General features: G+C 36.6%; 1 protein-coding gene across 1 annotated transcript in view; it reads right to left on the bottom strand.

The window, feature by feature from the left end:
* DNAJC24 (DnaJ heat shock protein family (Hsp40) member C24) overlaps window positions 1–18,898 on the bottom strand; it is a 62,128-nt gene that overhangs the window by 6,770 nt on the left and 36,460 nt on the right. Inside the window, exon 3 of the mRNA XM_024752581.1 lies at window positions 9,759–9,897. Coding sequence (XP_024608349.1) covers window positions 9,759–9,897 — 139 coding nt within the window. The remainder of the gene's footprint in view (window positions 1–9,758; window positions 9,898–18,898) is intronic.

Raw genomic sequence — 18,898 nt, 5'->3', positions numbered from 1 at the left:
TTGTTATTCTCCCTAGTTACTATTTCATGTGGAACCCTTTCTATTATTCCACCTACTCCAAAAAGTGGCTTTTACATTTTTATTATTTTTTTCCTCTTTCTGTACAGGAACTTTATTGTAGCTAACTACTTCTTAGTTGAAAGATCAGTTTAGACCATATCTCATGGTAAAAGGGAAAGAAAACAGAACATAAAAATGGTTAGTACTTTACCCAAGGTCAGAGTTAAAAGGAGTATATTAAAATTTCTCCTGTTCTGTGCTTATCTAAACATCTACATATTGACCTGATTATTCAATACTATATGCACACAGTCCAAGTTCTGTGGGGATTCTGGTTTTAAAAGTCAGTATCTGGGCTTCCCTGGTGGTGCAGTGGTTGAGAGTCCGCCTGCCGATGCAGGGGACACGGGTTCGTGCCCTGGTCCAGGAAGATCCCACATGCCCTGGAGCGGCTGGGTCCGTGAGCCATGGCCGCTGAGCCTGCGCGTCCGGAGCCTGTGCTCCGCAACGGGAGAGGCCACAGTGGTGAGAGGGCCGCGTACCGGCAAAAAAAAAAAAAAAGTCAGTATCTGACACAAGAGTGAACACAGGCTTCCCCTGCTATCTGAAAGTACAGCTTTCCTATGAAACCTCTTGTAAGGCAAAATAGGTAAAGCAAAGAAGAAATTACCTCAAGACATATCTTGCTAACGGATGCACAAAATAATTCAAGATAAAGCACAGATGCTCACAGACACAGTTCAAAGCTATGGTGGCTTGATGCTGAATGTAGTTCCCAGGGAGAGAGGTTGGCAGTGCCACTCTGGCTGCTTGGGGCTCTCCGCAAAGCAAATGCTGAACACTGTTTTCACTTTTCACCTCTTTTCATAAAGGTGAACATCCACTTAGGATTTCTTTCCATTAAGTGAAAGCAGGTACTAATGTAGGTCTTTCATGAAAGCAAAGTGGAGTAAAGCAAATTTTTGAAAAGCGGAGGACACCTGCGTACTGTATGATATCCCCATTATGTGAAGTGTAACAGGCAAAACTATCCTGTGATGTTGGGCGTGGGAGAGTGAGTAGTGACTGGAAAAAGTTACAGGGGCCTGCTGGGGTGCTGGTTAGTTAGATGGGTGTGTTTACTGTGAAAATCCATCAGGCTGTACACTTAGGATTGGTGCATTCCTCTGTATGTATGCTATACTTCAATAAAAAGGTTTAGGTATAGTGTTGAAACTCTAATGGCTATATTTTTAAATAGAAATAAGGAAAGAAAAGTTAGGGGAACGAAGTAAAGAGCTCCGTAAGAAAGTGTGTATCCTTTGAAAGGACCATAATCTAACAACTTCTGCAAAAGGCTGAGGGTGATTAAGTCAGGGGGAAATTGGATCCCTGGAGAACTGTATGATGAGCGGAAAGGGTACTCACAAGGAAAAGGTGAATCTAAATGCGTGGGGGCGGGGGGCAGGGAGGAGACCACCATCTTTTGTTGAGAGGCAGGTGTCCAGCGAATGGGGCAACAGCAACTCCCCGCCCCCCACTACCATTACAAGGAAGGAGCACAAACTAATCAATGTTTCTTTTTTTTCTTTTTAAACAATGATCTCTGCTTGTCCACCACTGTAGATATAATTAGAAAACTTAATTCCTCCCTAGCCCTTAAAGTAACGCACAGGAACCCTGTAATTAGCTTTGATTATTATCTACTAATCAGGCACTGCATCTGTAAAAGACATACGTTCGTTTTCTTTTGAGTTTTACATATTATAAATATTTTTGCTCATTATAATACTGTAATAGGCATCCGAAAGTGTAAACCCTATCTTAAAGTCCTCCTTAATATACTACCAAAAATCATGAGAAAACAGAAACTGACTTAGAAAGTGATTTAATTAAATAAACAGATCCAAGATTTAAATCTGGAATCTTAGCTACAGATGGTAGTAATTTTTAAAAAAACCCAAAAACTGCCCTTTGGAAAGAAGAGCACTGCCTGGCATTTGGTAAACTCCATTTTGAGTCCAATGTCACTACATGATTCCTAATTCTTTTGAAGCGAATGGGTTCAGCTTTTTCTAAGATATCTAGAAGCGTTAAGGTCTGCGCACAACCTGTACTGTGCTCACAAGCTTAAGCAAATATGGAGACAAGAAAAACTTCCAGATTTCCTTACATGTAGAAAGCAGTGCACTATCGTTAAAGAGAGATTCCCAACCAATATAATGATAAAATCAAATAATTTATGTGGTTACTTGAAAAAGAATCTTTCAACCTTTAGAAGTATAGGCCCTTCTGACCTTGTGTTCTATTGGATTTGTCTGACAACAAGAAGTGAAAGAATTCTGTGGCTCCATTGTCTCAACAGTGGGATCTAAGAAAACACTGGCAGGACTCATCAGAGAGGTTTATGAGCCTGCAATTCAAAGAGATTAAAAGGAAAATCTACGGAGATTCTTTCACACTGAAGAATAACATTAAATAACTATTAGCAGCTTGGTTCAGTAAAGCTTACTAGAGCTCTCGCTGGGTCATTCACAACTTTCTAAAAGAGGAAAGGTTTTTTTCAGCTCCATTTGGGAATCAATAAATATTCCTTACTTCTTACCAGACAATGGAATTCCAGTCTTTTAAAACTTCCTCCTAATGACAGTAAAATTTCTAAAACAGCTCTTTGTTTGCTGCCTATATAATTACACTTCTTAATCCCAGGAAACCTTTTCTAACTGTAGCTACAATTCAAATAAATAAGTAAAAATAAATAAATAACAGCAACAAAAAGCTACCAAGAAGAGGAATTAAACTTTATTCTTTATGGATGAGATATCTAAAAGTCTCATTCAACCCACTACTGGCCAAAAGATCTAGTCTATCTGCAACTCTGTCCCTACTATTCAAGAGTGGCAATGTTGTGTGTTACTCAAGTGATCAAGTCCCCAGAACGCTCTCATTTAGCAGTTAGTGCATTGTATTTATTTTTATGCCATTTAAAACGAAGTTCATTTCAAACTTACAGAAGTCATCTATGTGTGTTAAAAGCAATCACAGTATTTTCCTTTAGGTCTAAATTAGTATCTTGCTGCTTTAAAACCATGTAGTTTAATTTTAAACAATCACCTCCTTCTTAAAAATCATTTCAGTATACATAATTAAGTCTTTCATATAGGAAATAACTTGAAGGAAATCAGTTCCTTGTCCTTAATAGTCTCTGTTCTTAGAACAGTCTCTACCTTGATAAGAGATTCAGAATCAGGCAACATTTAACTTGAAACCTATTCATTAAATCATAAAGCTCTATAATTCTTTCCCAGATGAAATTAAAGAGTCACAACTGCAAGGCTTTCCATACTGCAGAAAAACTACAAACTTGGAGCTTAATTATGGACTTGAAGAACTACGGTTCTTTCATAAGCTGAACAGAAACCCAGTGCTCATGAAAGGTACCAAATGAAACCCGGAAATTGAATTTCATGTTTCACTGCAGAAAGGCAGAACACAGTAGCAGAAGTAAGCCTGGCCTCTCACTCTGACCCTCAAATATGCCTCATTCCTGACTATCTGGAACTAAAATAGTAGGTTGTACACACCTATTCAAAACTTGGCAGCCTAGCACAGTGATTAAGAGTCAGAGAACGCCTTTGAGTTTCCCCTCTTATCAATTACTAGCTATGTGCCCTTAGTCAAATTACTTAAACCCTCTGGGTCTCAGACTCCTTCTCTGGAAAACAGATATTAAAATCTTCCTTACAAGGTTGTTAAACAATGATTAAAAGACAATTGCCATAGTTCTAGTGCTCAACAAATGGCAGCTATTTTAACTGTTATTATTAACTCATAATGTTTGTGTTGACCTGTCTATAACAGACCACAGGAAAATGACTCAATTATTGCATGGTTGGGGGGTGGGGAGTGGGGGGAGCCTCGAGTACCACAGTGTAGGACGGCAGCAACTTTCACCTTGTCTGGATTTGTAACAGGGTTAAGAAGTTTGATGTACTTTACTATTGTCAGTCCCATTAAAATTGATCTATTATTATCAAAGCCATAGTCCATATTATTATTTAGTCCTTCCAAAGTATCAAACAGAACTGAAAGATGGGGAAAAAAATCAAAATACTTTATGGATTAAATTCAGAGGTTAGACATAATGACAGTAGATTAGAAAGTCAGGGGAGGCTTTCTTTTGTGGGGGGTGGAGCTAGGAGGACTAGAGCTGCAACTTGAACAAAGAATACGCTGTGAAGAATCAGAATGCAAGGGTATTCTGAGTAACAACAAACAGTATAAGCAGATGTGTTTGGGAACCCCTAAATGAATGGGGAGAAGATTCACATTAGGTTTGTGATTGGTGACAAGGCTGGAAGAAGTAATTAGGGACAAACTTAAGAGCTTCTGTCGCATTTAAATTCCATGTGAATGGGTAAATGTTGTGTTAGGGAGTGGGTAGTTATATAAGTTCTTAAACAAGAGTAAGAATAAAGAAAGCTAGACCAATCAAAATGTAAATGACTATGGGAGAAGGCCAATTAGCAGCTGTGGAAGTAACCTGAGTCTATGTTATAATCTGGGTATGGTCTATTGTGGTAGCTGTGAGAATAAAAAGATCACTTAGAGGGAAAAAAAAAACACACTGAAGAAGAAATGCCAACACTCATTTTTAGTTCACTGGCTATATATTGAGCAAACCAGAAGTAATCAGTGTAATATGAAAGAAAGATTTCAAGTCTGAGGGTTAAAAACAAGCAATGAGAAAGGTGGACCCAGTCTTGGTTTTGAACCCATTGATTTCAGTCGGGTCAAGTACCCGAGTAGAAATTGGGAAACAGGTTAAAGATGGAGACACAAACTTCCTAAAATCCTACATTTTCTCTGTTATTAACTCAAAACTTCCAATTATGTCCACGTATTACAGGATTATAACTATAATCTTGCCCATAGGTTTCTATAGCATTATTTGAAACTAGCCAAATTTTTATTCAAAATCATTGAGAAATGATCTTAAAATACATTGTCATTGCAAAAGCAGTTATTTGTATTCAAGTAAAAGTAACAAATAATGCGAGTAGTCACCTTCTTATGACAAAGAAGATGAAGCAAGAGGACCCTCACAGAAAGTTTTATCTATATTATCTTCCCTCTCTGAAGAAATGCAAGTCCCTAACTGTCTAGATGGATTTTCTGCATCATTTCACATACTTACTTTTCCCAGAAACAGTCACCAAAAAACATGCCCCCTGATGCTTATCTTCAAGTTTTACCTGAAGCACATTTTTATAGCCAATTTTCAAATTCCTAAAATCAAATGGAAAAACTGATACGACCATAAATGGAAACCCTAATCTGACTAACACAAGTATTTTATAAGGGTCAGTTTTAGCACATAATTTACACAAACATCCACTGGCCTTAAGTCATTATTTGAAACAGATAACCCAAATTCATATTATCTACATTTATAAGTATTAATTCGCTTTTTACGGAGTTAATCAGTCTTTAGTGTTAACTTGCTTTTCAGCAAGTACTTTTATTTTAAATTTAAGAAATTACATGTTGATTCAGTTCTCTGACACATAAATGTTGGTGGGGTTTTAAGGTACGTTCCTCATCTGGTCCAAGATTTACTTATTTATCTCCCATTCTCAAATATTTATCCTAATAAAGGGATAGAGTGAACTGTATAATACAACAACTGAAACGACCTTTTGTATCTAGGTAAGGAGAGTATAGCTGATTAGCTTTAAGTAAAGACACTAACTTTACAACGTTTGGCTCAATCCTCTTCAGAGCCCAGCTGTCTTGGGTATCCAAGCACTTGGCCAATTGTGTAGCATGAAGGCGCCACATCACCAAAATAATTCACTAACAGAGAACCAAGGTACATCTTAATATAAAACAATATACCAGCAAGGACTCCAGACACAATCCACTTATTTTTTTACAACATAATTTAATTTGACTGACTTCATTTGAAGGTCTGTTCCTCTTCAGATCACAGTGAAGTAACCGAACTCATAAGCTGTGTCACTCCATACAGCCACCTAGACATCAGAGATCTGTGTGGCTCACACTACAAAGCTATTGAATCACGATCCCTATTCTTTTCATGATATACTTCTGACATGTTTTTAAATGCGCTTCATGTATGAGAAAACTCCCCACAAGAATTATAAAGGCACAAAAATCTATTCAATAGATATTATTCATATGAACATTTTATAAATCCTAGAAAGATTTTCCAAAGTGTTCATCTGGTTGTCTGAAGTGCAAAGCCTAACCTTGAATAACTACATGCCTTTCAAGGGAACATGGGAAGCAGTCTGGAAGCATCCTTACAAACAATAAGGTAAATATGTCCAACTGGAACTTACTGATTAAATTCACTAGTTAACATTGCTTTCAAAATGCATAATATCTAGAAACTGAATATTACTAATCTTTTATTAGGTTTACTTTTCTAATGAGCCTGGCCAACACTGCCCTAAAATGTCAACCAAGAATACAGAAGTGTAAATGAGGGAGAAAAAACACAGGTACTTTACTTTAGGTCACCTATCCTAGACTATTTCTTTTGATAATTCTTTTGTGAAGCAAAAAATATGGATTTCAAGGGCTCCTTTAAACGATCTTTTACAGAAATAAATGGTTGTAGGTAATATTATGAGGCTTTCCTTACAAAAGAGCACCAACTTTGAGCTGTGAAATATGAGAAAGTGTTCAACATCCGCCAATAAAACATCTCCTGCCTCCTTTCCAAGTATACAGAACGCCAACTTATTTTATACTATACGTTAATGCAGGGAAGGAAACAAACATATTTAAAGCACACACCATGAAAAGAAAGTTCTATAATGAACTATCACCACATGCAAAAAGGGTTCTGTATAACAAAGCTATTTCCATGTCTCCAGGGGTTGACCCAGAAAAAAAGAGTGCTTTGACCTGGTTATAACAACTCTCTCTCTTGGTAACCTATCCTGGTCTTCAACAAATTATCACTCTCAAAGTTTTTCCTTCTAACAAATCTAAATCCTCAGTGTTAGAAGTTCAAGTTCATTTCCTTCTTTCAAGGAGCTATTTATTGAAGATGGGTAAAGAAGTAAAAATTAATGTCGGTAATCAAGAGAAATGACAATACAAAACCAGGTTTATTATGAGATTTTTGAAATAGCTCTAGTATGAAAGGCTTAAAACCAGCAAGTTGTATCTGGATAAGAAACTTCTATTCCTTATCTAAACAGCAAGCCAATTTCAATTTAAAACTGAAACAAAGCATTCTCACTATTTGGAGTCTCTGGTAATGAAGGAAATATTTAGTATTTAGATCTGAGGTACTAAAAGGTCATGAAAATTTGTATTTCTACTGTCCTTCTAGAAAAGCTCACCCGCCTGAAAAACATGCAAAGCAGACAGACATCATATAAATTCCCAGAAGATCTGCCTATTTATTGGAATCATGAATCAAGCCCAATCTCACTGTATTTGGTTTCTCTAAACTTTGTTGTGACCTCATCAATGAGTTATAAGAATCTCCTGAGATGCAGTAGGCTAGAGCTCCTTCCATTAAAACCTCTAAACCAAGGATTCAAAGCTCAAAAGAAATCTACATTTCCAAAGACTTCTCAAAGGCAATGAGAAAGGCTTGAAGATGTTGGTTACTTGTTCTTCTAACATCTCTTAAACCTCCTTCATGTAATTCTACTGCTCCCTTTAACCCTGCTTCCTATTTCTCCCATTTCTGGTCTTACTCACCCAATACCCTAGCAAGGGAGAATATTTTTTGATTCCTGATCTCTCCCTACCTCTTTTCTCTGTCTGACAGTAGGTTTCTAGTCAGTTTCACTAATAAGTTTTTTTTTTTTTGCTGTATGCGGGCCTCTCACTGTTGTGGCCTCTCCCGTTGCAGAGCACAGGCTCCGGACGCGCAGGCTCAGCGGCCATGGCTCACGGGCCCAGCCGCTCCGCGGCATGTGGGATCTTCCCGGACCGGAGCACGAACCCATGTCCCCTGCATCGGCAGGCGGACTCCCAACCACTGCGCCACCAGGGAAGCCCACTGATAAGTTCTTAATAGTACCAAGCTGTGGAGTGGCAAAAATGCAGAGCGACAGTGCAAGTACACACCCTACACTCCTTAAGATACAGTTTTGTGGATTATCCTCACCTTAAGCAAATCAGCACCCCAGAATAAAGACTGGTAAAGACGTGCAAAGCACCATGACAGACTGTCATCTACAGTAGAACTTGGTCACTTTAGAAACATAGGTAACTTCTCACACACAATACATCCATGTTTATTAGTTTCTACACTTTCACAGAAATTTTACCATGTGAAGCAAGGTCAGAAAGATGTATCTATGGATAGAATTCATCCTCAGATGAAACCACCTCTACATTCTTTTGCCGGAAGTGCAAGAATTTACAGAAGAAATACAACATTGGAAAGATGCACATAAATGCACCAAATAGAAGGAGGACCCAATATTCAAGCCATATTTGAAAATTAATCCAAATTCATTGCAAAGTTATATTTATTGGTTTCTTAACATTTTTTAAAAAGTACTGTTAAGTTCATCAGTCTTAAAAAAGTAGAAGGGCTCTAGAGATGATTAGTACTATGAAAGTGACTATTAAAAACTAATACCCCAGTACATAAGCAAATTGCTTATGAAGCCTTTCCACAAAGGAATCACACACTAACTGTAAGAAAGACTTAATTTTACTGATACAACTCCCTCTGAAAACAGATATGGATATTCTATATATATTGTTGGCTTTAACCTATAATGTTGTATCTTAGAAATAAAGCCTTATTTCTCAAATCAAATTTTCATAACCTTAGTAGTAGGAGTCTTACAATCATTTTGTTAGGTTTGATCGTGTACTGGTGCAGGGCTTGGGAGGAGATTCAATAACCAAGTACAGAGACAGTGAGCTTTTATCAACACATGTGAGTCAATGCTGAGCCTGGTGCGCGATGGCAGAGTGCAACTGAGTGTTTTCCCCACAGGCTGTGGCTGATTATCGACTCCCCCATTAGCATGTAGAGTGCATATTGAAGGTTCAGATAGAAGGCTGAGGGACTGCTATCCCAAGGCCAGGGCTGAAAGACAGCCTATCACTTCGTGTAACTGCAGTCCATGTGTGACAAACCTGACCTACATTTGTCCCTTTCTTTCTCACAAGAGCCTGTCACTGTTTTAAGAAGCTATTTTCTAAAATGCATAAAAGAAATGACTTTTAAAATTGCTTAGGAAATGTGCGTTCCTAAGATATCATTTATAACAATCTTACAAGGAATATAGTTTATCCAGGAGATAATCATGAAAACCTAGCCTACGACAAGTTCAGAGACAGCAAAGAGTGCTTTAAGATGTTATCCTTTATAGTATCTTCCTATAGATGGTCATTTATACAGTATATAGTCTTAAAAGTACTCAATGAAAATTTTAATCAGTACATAATTAAATTTAATAAAAAGAAGTTTTTAAACATAAAAAACATATTAATTAGGAATGTGTAATTAAGCATTTTTCATTAGTTATAAAAAGTAGCTTTCATGGCTTCACAAGAAGCCACATCCTAGTAGTTTTGCTGACTTCTCAATGTATACATAGTAATCACTACTAAGAATAGGGCATAATTAAAAACACTGATGGGAGGGAAGGAGTAAAGGAGGCAATAACAACTTGGTACAAATGCTGAAAAGTGTCCCCCAGAAATGGCTGCAGACTGTGCTTCACAGAGCTGCCAATGTGCTGGGGCTCCTCACCACAAGTACCTACCATGCCGCTGCAGGTCATACTCTTTTTTTGTTTCTTCATTCCCTAGAATTTTCCATGCCTGATCAACTTCGATGAACTTCTGTATACATTCCTCCACTGTTCCTGCTGGTACATCTGCACTTTGTTTATCTGGATGATACTGCCAATCAAAAACAAGGGGGGGGGGTGATGAGTAGAGAGGGTGGGGGGGGAGGTTAAAAAAAAACTCTAAATCTGAGATTTCGTTAAGAGAGAAGGTAATGAGAAGATGAAAACTAACATGCCAAGCAACGAAACAACAGTGTTGGGCACCGGAGACAACTGCCAGGTTAATTAGAGCACTGGAGTAGCTATAAATCCACCAGTGACATGATCTGTCACAATGTGCAAAAACAGCATTTTCTGGATAATTTGCTGATGGAATCACTGGTCTCATGGACAATTTACCCAGAGAGGATGACTAACACAAACAGAAATAGGTACATGCAGACGAGCAGGACCTGATAGAGGAAGAGTACAAACTCTGTACAGAGTATGAAGCTCTCCTTATACAATATGCTTGGCTGTAGATATCATAACAATGGACTACTACTAGCTTTTCTTTTGAAATTACACAATTATTACTTTAAATTAAAACACTTCTCATCTTCTGGCTCAGCCCTGAAGATTTTAAAGTTATAAATCCCCAAACACAAATTTGTATTGAAAAATGGTTATTTCAGGGCAGATTTGTAAGAAACAATTTTAAAGAACTCAACAAAACATTTGAATACAAATTAATTGGTTAGTAAATCTTTCTTACATTTGTTTTCATGCTGAACTTTCTCCACACTGCTGGTGATCCTCACTAGCAGAGCAAAGGCTATTGTGATATTTGGTTGCCCAGAAGAACTAATGAACATCATGCAGGCTGGGAGAAAGATTACAGGGCAAACAAAGAGAATCAGGCTTCCATTTTCCCTCTGGGAAACTATTTCTTTTCTTCTCCTCCTATGCCCAAATCTATCAGCTATTAATATTTAAATATTTAAGCTAATTAATATAATGACTGAAGAAAAGGAAACTTAGGCTTTATTGTTTCATCTTTTTTAGGCCATGATTTATCAAATGATGTTCATTAAAGTTATTCCCATACTGAGGTTTAAGCAATCCTTAAAGCTAGGATATTACATAATGTACCAAAGCCAAAATAGAGTAGGCTACATTAAGTTCTCTACCTAACCTATCTTCTAACACTATGTGAAGAAGTTCTGTATAACAAGTTTGGTATGAATCAATGTTATTTCATGCAACATGCTCAAATACACCACTAGTATACATTTAAGATGTATCAATACTTACATGTGAAAACGCAATCTCAGTATGCCGCTAACATTGAGTAAGGCCCTAGAGAAACCATTCTAATCTAGCAGCTGTATCACAGAAGTACAGACTAGAAGATAGGTAATTTCTAATAGGCCACTACAGAAACCAGTAGTGGTTGGTACAATGAACAGAACACAATGGACTAATCATACACCAACCAGACCAAGAAAGCCCTACAAAACCAAGAATTAGTTCCTGGCTGCCCCAAACTAAAAGCTATCACTAAATTTTGAGTCATATATCAGTTCTATGGTAGTCAAAGCACAATTCAATCATTTTCCCTAATTTGGTATTTTCCTATTATTTTAAATAAGTAATTCACCATCTGAGGCTTTTAGATCTATTCTGTTGTGCTAATAGAATGCAATAAATTTTATGCTGTGATATAGGTTTTAATTAAAAAATGAAAGTTATAGCAAGAAAATAAGTATGTCATTTGGGGTACCAAAATCCTCAGTCCAATCTGCTTTGACAGAAAGTTCCAGAACAAAATGAAGGTCTAAAAAAGATAATATTCTGTGGTAGGCTGATAACAGCCCCCCAAAATATCAGGTCCTAATCCCTAGGTCCTGTAAATGTTACCTCATTTGGAAAAGGGGTCTTTGCAGATGTGAATTAAGTTAAAGATTGGGAAGATTATCCTGAACTGTGCAGATGGGTCCTAAATATAATCAAAGAATTTTTTATAAGAAAGAGGCAGAGGGAGATGTGACACACAAGGGGAAGGTGATGTGAAGACTGTGCAGAGAGATTTTAAATATTGGCCTTAAAGACTGGAGTGATGAGACCATAAGCCAAGGAATGCTGGCAGCCACCAGATGCTAAAAGAGACAAGGAATGGACTCTCCCCCTAGAGCCTCTAGAGGAATGGTGGCCCAGCCAATACTTTGATTTTGGCCCAGTTATACTGATTTTGGACTTCTAGCCTCCAGAATTGTGAAAGAATAAATTTCTGTTGTTTTAAGCCACCAAGTTTGTGGTAATTTATTCCAGCAGCCGCAAGAAATTATACACAATCTAAACACATCTACAGTTTAAAACTAGAATATAACAGACACAACTTCTAAAGATATTTCAATTAAAGGTCTATTAATAAAATGGTGTCATTATTATGTACATTTATATATATATATATATATTTGACCAAGTTGGGTCTTCATTGCTGCACACAGGCTTTCTCTAGTTGCAGTGAGCGGGGGATACTCTTCGTTGCGATGCACAGGCTTCTCACTGTGGTGGCTTCTCTTGTTGCGGAGCACGGGCTCTAGGTATGCGGGCTTCAGGAGTTGTGGCACAAGGGCTCAGTAGTTGTGGCTCACGGGCTCTGGAGTGCAAGCTCAGTAGTTGTGGCACACGGGCTTAGTTGCTCTACGGCATGTGGGATCTTCCCAGACAAGGGCTCCAACCCGTGACCCCTGCATGGCATATGGATTCTTAACCACTGCGCCACCAGGGAAGTCCATTATGCACATTCTTAACTTAAAATATGCAAAGATTCTTTATTGCACACAAAAATCAAGCCTCTAATACTAGGTTCCAAGACTCTCTGATCCCAATGAACGTTAATTTTTCCTACTATTTTTATATTGGAGCCCTCCCATGAGAGGCAGGCTCAAGCATTCACTAGCACCACAAGGACCACAATCATTTTCCTCTGTTGTCAAGGCTTATTTTATTTTATTTTTTAAGGTTTTTTTTTCAGGGGGCTGTGTTGGGTCTTCATTGCTCCACGCAGGCTTTCTCTAGTTGCGGCGAGTGGGGGCTACTCTCCATTGCAGTGCGGGCTTCTCATTGCAGTGACTTCTCTTGTTGCAGAGCACGGGCTCTAGGCACGCAGGCTCAGTAGTTGTGGCGCACGGGCTTAGATGCTCCACGGCACGTGGGATCTTCCCGGACCAGGGCTCGAACCCGTGTCCCCTGCATTGGCAGGAGGATTCTTATCCACTACACCACCAGCAAGTCCCATCAAGGCTTATTCTTTGCTCTTCTTCACTTTGAATCCCACTAGCCGAACTTTCCCACTGTTGAGAGCCCAAAGCTATTCCTACCTCATTCACTCAATGACCAAATGAAAGACAGAAAATCCTGTGTTCCAGGGTGTTCCAGGGTCTGACTTACTAACTGAGGAGCCAGAAACAGCCACAAAAAGATAGCATAAGCTTTCTTACTTTAGAAAAATGCCAGCTAAATCATACAAACAGCAGGGAGTTCTGAGGAAAACACTCACCAATCAAATATAGAAAATATTGATACTCTTAATTAACAGAATAGGTATATACTAAAATCAATGTTGCAAAGTTCATTTATTTTAACTTCTATTTGCTACCAGTACTAAACTGAAATGCATTTTGCTGGAATTGGAAGAACTTAAGTCACCTAGAAGCAAGGAACTCAAAATTAAGAAATCAGCAAATCTTTCAACAAACAATTGGAAAATTAAAGTTTAAGAAATTACCAATTGCAATAGCCTCAAGGTCAAAAAAATGGAAATAAATGGAAAGAAATAATATGTTCATGATGGGAAGATCATGTCCATCTTTCCTAAACTGATACACAAATTTTATGCAATTCCTATAGAATTCCAGTGAGCCACTCTGAAGAAGTAGACAAGATGATGGTAATATTTACATGGAAAAACAAAGGATCTAGAACAGGCAAAAGAATCTTCAAAAAGTACATAGTTGAAAAACTTACATGATTTCATGACTTAATATAAAGCTATGGTAATCAAGACTGTAGTACTGGCATAAATATATAAAAATAGACAGTGGAACAGAAGAGTCTAGAAATAGAACATATGTATACAGTCACTTGATTTTCAACAAAGGTGCCAAGGCAGTTCAACTGGGAAAGGACAATCTAGAACAAATGATGTTGAAACAACTGGATGTCCATGTGGAAAAAAATTAACCTCAATCCCAATCTTATTACATACACAAAAATCAATTCAAGATGAATCATAGATATAAATGTAAAACACAGAACCACAAAGCTTCTAGAAGGAAACACAAGAGAATATCTTTGTCCCTTGGCAGGGACTGCTTTGACAAAAAGCACAGACTATAATGAAACAAAATGGATAAACTGAACTTCATCAAATTAAAAAATTTTCTGCTCATCAAAGATACCATTAAGAGAGTAAACAGACAAGCCACAGTCTGTGAAAAAAAATACTGGCTAAATAATTATCTAACAGAGGACTTGTAACCAGAATAAACAAACAAACAAACAAAAATCCTATAAATCGATGGTAAAAAGACATACTAATTAAAAATCAGGGGGAAAAACTTGAACAGACGTTTTTCAAAAGAAGACATGAATAGACAATTACACACGAATGTACATTCAAACCTTTTCATTAATTATCAGGGAAATGTAAATTAAAATCATGAGATACTTTTAAACACCTAATGGAATAGCTCAAATAAAAAAGACTGATGACACCAAATGCTGATGAGAATATGGAATAACTGGAACACTCATATGTTGCTGGCAGGAAACAATTTGGCAATTTGTTATAAACAAACACACATATCTACTCTGTGGTCAAGCAATTCCACTTCTGGATAGTTACCTAAGAGAAATAAAACATAAAAATGTATGTCCACAAAGAGACTTATCAAAGAATGTACTAACACTCTTATTCATAACAGCCACAACCTGGAACCATAAATGTCTATCAACAGGAGAATGGATAAACTATAGTATATCCATAGGGGAATACTATTCAACAACATAAAAGAAAAAAACTATGATACACTCAATAATAACACAGATGAATATCTAAAACATTATGTTGGGACTTCCCTGGCGGTCCAGTGGTTAAGACTTCACGTTTCCACTGTAGGGGGCATGGGTTCAATCCCTGTTGGGGAACTAATATCTCACATGCCCTGGTATGGCCTAAATTAATTAATTAAATATTACGTTGAGCAAAAGAAGCAAGAACAAAGGGTACATAGTATATGATTACATTGATCTGAAATCCAAATTCAGGCAAAATTAAATCTATACAGTTGGCCCTCCATATCTCTGGATATGCCATTCTATATAAAGGACTTGAACGTCCTTGGTTTTTGGTATCCTCAGGATGTCCTGAACCAATCCCCCAAGAATACCTAGGGATGACTATAGTGATAAAAGTTAAACGTTGGTTTCCAGGTTGGAACAGGGTATAGGGGATATAAGTTAACTAGAAAGGGACATAAGAGAATTTTCTGGAAAAACAGAAATGTTCTATATCTTGTTTGGGGTGGTAGCAACATGGTATCAAATTTCACCAAACTGAACACTTAAGATCCATGCATTTTTCAGTGTATGTTGACCATATCTCATAGAAAAATACCTTCAAATATGTCTAAATGTTTTAAAAGGAATTTAATGAATCTTTCTAAGTCATAAAGGAAAATGAGAAATTTCTTTCAATATTAAACAGAGAAAAGTAAAATAAAAACATAGAAAACTAATGAAAAGACAGATATGAATTAGTGAAAAGTTTGAATTACAGCCTAGTTTATGGAAATATAGTTTTACTTACTTTCAAGTACATATGCCAACCTCCAAAAACTTTAAAACATTTTAAAAAGTTTAGTGTTGCTGAGTAGAGGACTAAAGTACATTCAAAATTAAAATATGATAAATATGTCACAATACTAAAAATACCGAGAGAGTATCTCTCTGTGATTCTTTATTATAATAGGACAAAGCTGTCTATCTCCAAAGTTTTAGCAAAGTGCTATTTTACTATTCTTAATTGACTTGACACTCACAACTTTACGGTCTATGTAACTTCCTCACATGAGGGGAAAACTATTCAATTATATAGACGTATGGTTTTCAAATCCCCAAGCCACTTATTGAGGATGAGAAAAATGAACACAAACAAAAGATTAAAAAACTGTCTTGATACAAAAATAAAGGATCACTCATAACACTACAAAAGATATACAGAAAATAATTTTTTAACAGAATTGGTATGTGCTATCTACTTACTATCTAATTGATAACTAATATTTTAATTATGGACTCTTAATTCTGACTAGCTGAGATTTTATGGCAATGGGTTTTTCAATATGGAACATTTTATTTTGACTTTAGATTTTCTCCATAGAGTAAATCCAAGTGCTTTCAAAATTCCTAATTCTGGAGTGACTGTCACATTGTGTCAGCTCAGTGCAACTCAAAAAGCGGTCATCAGATTTGCAGCATCAGCATTATCTGAGAGTTCGTTAGAAGATGGCCCCATCTCAAACCTACAGAGCGGGACCCCAGAATCTGTTTCACCAAACTCTCCAGGCAATTATTATGCATGCTAAAGTCTGAGAAGCACACTGTTAGCCTCTACTGCTTAAAACAAAGAATTATTTGCAAGTTAGAAAATGAGTGCTTGATAAAAATTTCCCCTTGACAGATGTATTCCTCCAAATACCAAAAAAAAAAAGTGAGTGACACTCTGCAACTGTTAACCTATAACATCACAAAGAAAATTACATTAAGTGTACCAAGTCAGAAATTTTTCGATATTTGATACCTTTTGTTCAGTAATCATAAATGCCAACCTCTTTATTTCATTGTTTGTACAAATGCCAACTTACTTCAGTGATGAAGAAGCTGGTGAAATCTGAACAATATGCAAGTGGTATTTTAACCTGCTGAATTTTTTTAAAGAGGGGGGTATAATTTGTATGAGTCTTCAGCTACTGAAGACTGCAATGGTGTCCACTGATAGGTTTAACACAAGTGCCAAGTGTTTTTCTATTAGAAAACACAGAGACAAGTGTTTTTCTACTAGAAGGGGAAAGAAAATTGAAGTATGTGTAAATTGTGAAAAGAGTATATAATACAATACATTGTGAAAATTCTAGCAACTTCTAAAAGTTTTTAGTGAAAATTAATATATTCATTATATTACCAAATGAATCATACTTCCAAATAACCTTTTCTAGTCACTAAGCAACGTAAAGTTGAAATGAAATGGTATTTCTTTACAGTGAAAGCGTAAGACAGTTTTATGGTAAATTAACCACTACACAATAAGGTAATATTGGACCTAAACAGAGGTCGATCTGCTTAAATGCCTTTCTTACATTCCTTTTTAAAAGGAAATATTGCTTTATTTTACCAATAGCTTGCTACTTAAACGTTAAATCAAACAAAAAGTTAAGGAGGTCATATATTAAGCCTTTACTACACATTTGTGATTATACTGTTTGATTAAAAAAATACTGACTGCAAAAAAAAAATAACAACTATGAAAAGGACTTCGGGCAAATTTGATTAAACAAAAATTCCCACATCATCATGCTGATATTATTTGATCTACCAAGGTGGCCCCTGAGCATATAGCACTTTGATTTTTCTCTATACATTAACAATGAGTTTAGTACAATTAACAGAATGCTAGCTCTCATCACTAGTTTCACACTTTCTTGAATTCCAGAACCAAATTTCAAGTATATTCTAAGAGCTATCTTATTAGCACTACAAGTTCAACACTTCTAAAACCCAATTTATCATCCAGACTCTAAAATTAGTTCCTTCTCCTGCTGAATTCCTTGTCTGTTAAGATCACCACCGAGCTTAATAAATGCTGAATGAATGCATGAAAGAAAAATACATTTCCTAATAATCCAAGCTACAATATCAGGGTAACCTCCCTTTTTCTCATCCCATTAAGCACCAAATTTTGTAGATTCTACCTACATAATGTTCTTTCTATTCCTAATGACAAACCTAGTTCAAAGCAACAGTAGCTCCTACCTAGTCTCCAGCATTCATCTTCTAACAGCTCTCCAGTGCATCTACCTGCTTCCAAATTCACTCGCCTTAACTTAAAACCCTGACCATGTTATTCTCCACCTCAAAAATTTTAATTTTAATTGAGTACCCCTCAAATTTACTCAATTTTAATTGAGTACTCAATTTTAACTGAGTCACATTTAATCCTTACAAGTAAAGTCCTCCAATAAAAGAACCCAACCTACCATTCAAGCTTTATCTATTACAAGTATTATAGATATGCCATCTATGTCAGTCTAGTTCTACACATTCTAGACTAGACCTTCAGATATCACCCTTGAACACTCATACCTCTCTGTTTCCATGTCTTACTTACCCTGTTGTCTCCAATGGAACATCCTCCACTAGTTCAAATGTACCTCTTCCATGAGGATGTGTTTAATATCCCTAGTCAGATGGCATCACACTAGTTTTGTATATGTGCAACACTGTATCTTAACCGTATCTGTATCTCTTGCCAAGCCCCAATAGGACCAATGCTGAATTTCCATAATATCACAGTAGATACACATTTCCAAACAGATTATAATGCAGAATACTACTGAGGAACTTCAAAATGCAGCAAACACATAAACACTGAATAAAAGCTTATTGTGGGTCATTTTTATTTAGACTTCCCATGCTTTTGTGAGTCCAGTCATCACTACATTTTGAGGCACTCATCACCTCTAAAGATAATAAAAACTCATTTCTTTGGACCTCAGTTGTGAAATAAAATTGAAAAGGTCAAGTTGACAGAATAATGCAATAGGCATTAGTAAATATGACCACAGTAATATGTGACAACTAAAATAGCATTCCCCAACATTTTTACTGGTGAAGAAGTGCTTTTGATTTATCAAAGTATTAAATATAGGCTCCATTAAAATATTTCATGAAAATTAGATTCTTAATCTTTGATAATTTTATAAAAACCAAGGGCCTTTTCCCTAAAGTGCTTATCACATCATTGTCTCTCCTCTCAAAAGAACTACAGTTCAGTCAATAAAAGTTAATTC

The sequence above is a fragment of the Neophocaena asiaeorientalis genome, unplaced genomic scaffold (assembly GCF_003031525.2).
Source record: "Neophocaena asiaeorientalis asiaeorientalis breed wild unplaced genomic scaffold, Neophocaena_asiaeorientalis_V1.1 scaffold196, whole genome shotgun sequence".
NCBI classification, from domain to species: domain Eukaryota; kingdom Metazoa; phylum Chordata; class Mammalia; order Artiodactyla; family Phocoenidae; genus Neophocaena; species Neophocaena asiaeorientalis.
The sequence above is the reverse complement of the archived record's forward strand: the minus strand, read 5'-3'. Positions and strand labels throughout refer to the sequence as shown.